The sequence below is a fragment of the Tupaia chinensis genome, unplaced genomic scaffold (assembly GCF_000334495.1).
Source record: "Tupaia chinensis unplaced genomic scaffold, TupChi_1.0 Scaffold144602_1, whole genome shotgun sequence".
NCBI lineage: Eukaryota > Metazoa > Chordata > Mammalia > Scandentia > Tupaiidae > Tupaia > Tupaia belangeri.
Window position 1 is genome coordinate 1,450,707 of NW_006204462.1, and position 3,846 is coordinate 1,454,552.

At 57.5% G+C, this 3,846-nt stretch overlaps 1 protein-coding gene across 1 annotated transcript in view; it reads right to left on the reverse strand.

Moving 5' to 3' along the window:
* Positions 1–3,846, reverse strand: part of LOC102473552 (tankyrase-1) — a gene marked incomplete at its 5' end in the record, with an annotated part of 104,330 nt that overhangs the window by 36,198 nt on the left and 64,286 nt on the right. The window contains 3 exon segments of the mRNA XM_027767758.1: positions 1,645–1,723; positions 1,799–1,890; positions 3,445–3,566. Coding sequence (XP_027623559.1) covers positions 1,645–1,723; positions 1,799–1,890; positions 3,445–3,566 — 293 coding nt within the window.

Genomic DNA, 3,846 nt, shown 5'->3' on the forward strand with positions numbered 1-3,846 from the left:
GGGCCCCCCCACCCCATAAGAAAAAAAAATCTCCAAAAAAAAAAAAAAAAAAAAAAAAGAAAACGTGATTTTCCTTAAGATAGGCAACTGAATAAAACGACATCAAGCCACAACAGCGTCTGGCTTCAACGTGTAGAATGCAGAGTTAGGGTTTTATTCTTTTGGAGAGGATTTTGTTATCGGGCATGTGCGCTCACCAGAAAGATGGAGACAGAGAGACAGAAAGTAAGAAATCACCCCCCAGGAGGGATGGCCACGCCACAATCCCTTCTCCTCCATTCTCTTCTCGGGATCTTGGGCACACAGCACGCACACGCACCCAGTGTGAGTTTAAGTCACCGGGTCCAGGACTCTAACTGCAGTCGACTACATCGGAGTCCAGCGACATAGCCATTACGCCACCTGCTGGTCCCAAGAACGAAAAGTTATGATTTAAAAGCCACTGAGGAGTTCTGGGAAGCAGCAAGGTGAGGGCCAGGCGTGAACAGCACCCAGGGCCGCGCGGAGGCTGCGTCTCCCCTGCTCCTGGAGCTGTCACTGTGCACACACCTCGCCGTCGTGTACACCCCACCAGGGCCGTCAGTGACACTGTCGAGGCTTACTGTGACCTCACACGAGAACCCTGGCTTCCTGGACTGAGGAAGGTACTCCGACCAGTGAAAGCACTTTAAGACCACGGGACCAAGCAGGAAGCACGTCCTGGGCCCCGCCTCGGAGCGACACCAACACACATTGCGTTTCGCGAACCCCAACCCGACGCGCCTGGGCTCGGGCTGGCCTCTCCATGTGACCAGGAGTCAGTCACCCTGTCACACGGGATTCCTAATTGTGCACGAAAAGGTCTGCCAAGGCGAAGGTGAACAGGAAGAGGCCCGTGGCGTCCCGCAGTCAGTGAGCACATGGAAGCTGCACTCAGAACCTTGCTCCAGGTACGACAGCCACATGCAGAGGGGCGTCAGCCCTCCTCAAGGACAGCGGTGGTGACATTGGGGGCCCCGCACTTTGCGGGACTCACGAGGGCACCAGCGTCCACCTGGGAATTCAGCAACGGCATGTCGCCACTCATGCGTTGTAGCAGGACCAGAGATGAGCCCCAAGGCCCAGCACGCCCACCCTGGTCCCCAGCCGGGACCCTGGTGCCGAGCTCGCTCATGGATGCTGGCTCCAGGGAGCTTCCGCTCACGTCCTCGGGGCTTCCGAGGGCAAGTTCCATCCCCAGGACACAGCGTGACCCCCTCCCGCCCTCCTGCAGTTTCAGATTAGGCCCTTCGGTGACAACATCACACCCAGTTCTACGGCCTCGAACTCCCTGAGCAGGGACCTGAGGAGACCCTCACCAGCACCACTCAGTGGGGATGCACGTTCTCCGAGGTGGTCATCACTGCAGCTCAGACACCAAGCACCTCCTGGTGTGCTGTCGCCGGGATGCAGTGTGCCCACTCGGTCCCAGCACCCCGTTACTCAGAGTTGGAATCTATCCCGACGGGCTGTGTCTACACTGCACTGCTGGACAGTAGGGCGTGGCAAGGGATGAACCAAAACAGCTGACTATCCTGACAGCCATGCGGGCTCACGGGACCTCCACCCAGCGTGAGTCACAGCGCTCAGAGCTGAGCCCCTGCGGCGGGCGCGGGCGCAGCTCACCTTGGCCCCGTGCTTGTGCAGCACCTCCACGACGTCGTTGTGCGCTCGCTCGGCTGCCACGTGCAGGGGCGTCATGAAGCTGGGGAGGCAGGAAGGACGGGGAGTGGTTACCGCCTTGCCCCTGAGCCCCAGGGATGCCCCCCACTGTACTCACTCTTTGTTCTTCTCGTTGACGTTCGCGCCTTTCCTGAGCAACAACTCCGTCACCTGTTTCCGCTTGGGGTGCAGAGAGGCCACCGCACAGTGCTGTGGAGAAAGCACGGCCGCGTCACCAGACACACTCCGCTCCAGGGGCCTCCGAGTGGAGCGGCGTCTGCTCTCTGAGAGTCCGGCTGTCTCCGAGGGCAACAGGGCACGCTCGTGGACCTCACATTACACAGAGGCTCAATACCCTTTCTTCTTCCTTTTCCTTTTTCCTACAGGGTGCACGCACTCACCAGAGACAGAGACAGACAGAAAACAAGAAACCCCCCCGTGGGCCTGCTGCAATCCCTCTCCTCCTGGGATTTCGGCCATGCACGCACACACTGCTGGTGTGATTTTTCAAGCCACTGGGTCCGGGACTTGAATAGCAGTTGGCCAGGTGGGAGTCTGCTTCCTTAACTACCATGTCGCCTGCTAGCCCTGACACTCAACATTCTTCGTAAATACGCTGAAGCATTAGTCTTTCCACCCAAGTGAAAGTGGAAGCACTCGGAGCCTCACTGCCTCTCTGCAGGTCTGCAAGTGAGGGATCAGTGCATACCTCACTGACAGCACCTGACTCGGCCTCTTCGAAGCTGCAGGCTCTACCCAAGCCAGCAGTCCCCACACGGGCACGACTGTTCACCTTTCCCCGGATGCACTATGGGAGAGTAAGCACACAGCCCAGGGACGGGGGAAAGGGACAGCCTTGAAGAAGTTTAGGAGAAGATGTCCACGTTTTTATCTTTAGAAACTTTTGTAATCTGCTTCATTCCATATTTTTTTAAATCTTTTTTATTCGTTTATATTGAAAATGTGAAAAATAAAAAACTACTTATAACTGCACACAGGAACACCGCAGTCCACACAGCAGGCTGGCCCCTGTGTGGCTCCGAGCGCACTATGGCACGGGCTGCAGTATCCACGTGCCCGAGCCCCGGCCTGGCTCACTTGGCGTTGTCTTCAGCAGATACCGACAACAGTCTGAGCTCTGGTGCCGGATCTGGGTAAGAAGCTAGCCGTGAGCACGCTGAGAGGTCTGTGATGCAAGTCCGAGTTCCGCAGCAACCACCACCCTGCCCGGCCTCTGGGCCTCCACGTGGACGACACAGATGAGCTGACCTTTTGAGGCACATCAGGACAAACACCCGGCAGTCCCAGGGACAATCTATGCTGCGAGAATGGATATCTATAACCCTCCCCTCTCCTGCCAGGAACGTCACTAGTTCTTTGAGTATAATTGCTTGCAAGGATGATGTGACATCTCTGCAAACACTCGTGACCTCCCTCAGAAAACAAACGTGGTACTTATCTAGCAAACATAGAAAAGGGCAATTCCACCAGGAAACCGCACCTTCATCTGACCAGAGCGCTGGCCAAGAGGGCAGGCTTGTTAGGCCACGACTGGGAGAGGACAGCCCGAAGTACCCCAGGTCGGGATGGAGCGGGCCTCTGGGCTCTTGCGTGAGAGGGACCCTCACGGAGCTCCGTCTGAAACCCACACCGCCAGCATGGCCCTGCAGCCACTCCAGAGCGTTTTGAGAGTGGAAGCCCGAGTATGCGCCTGTACCGTGCCGCGCTCACAGGCCCGAGTGATGGTCAGTGACAGAACCTCACCAGCGCGGTCTCGTGCGACTGTGGCTGCTTGAAGTTGACGACCTCCAGTGCCAGCGCCTTCTTTACTTTGGCCAGGTCTGCTTCTCGGGCTGCTTGCAGCAAGGAGTGGCCCTTAAACTCATCTGCGGGGGAGGGGGGAGAGGCTGAGAGGCAGATACCCACATGGACCTCCGCGCTGCTCCGAATGAGCGGGAAAGGCAAGCCTCTCACTCTGTCTTAGCAGCAAAGCAAGATGGTGGTGTGATGGCGAAAACGCCAAGTACGAAAGTATAGACAAGGGCAATTCTGAAACTCGTGTGCTCTGAAACAAGACTGCCTCACGCGTCAGCACCCACCGCAACACGCACTGACTCAGTCTGCGAGTCTCAGGGCGCACGGCCCGTGCTACGGCGGGGGGGCCGC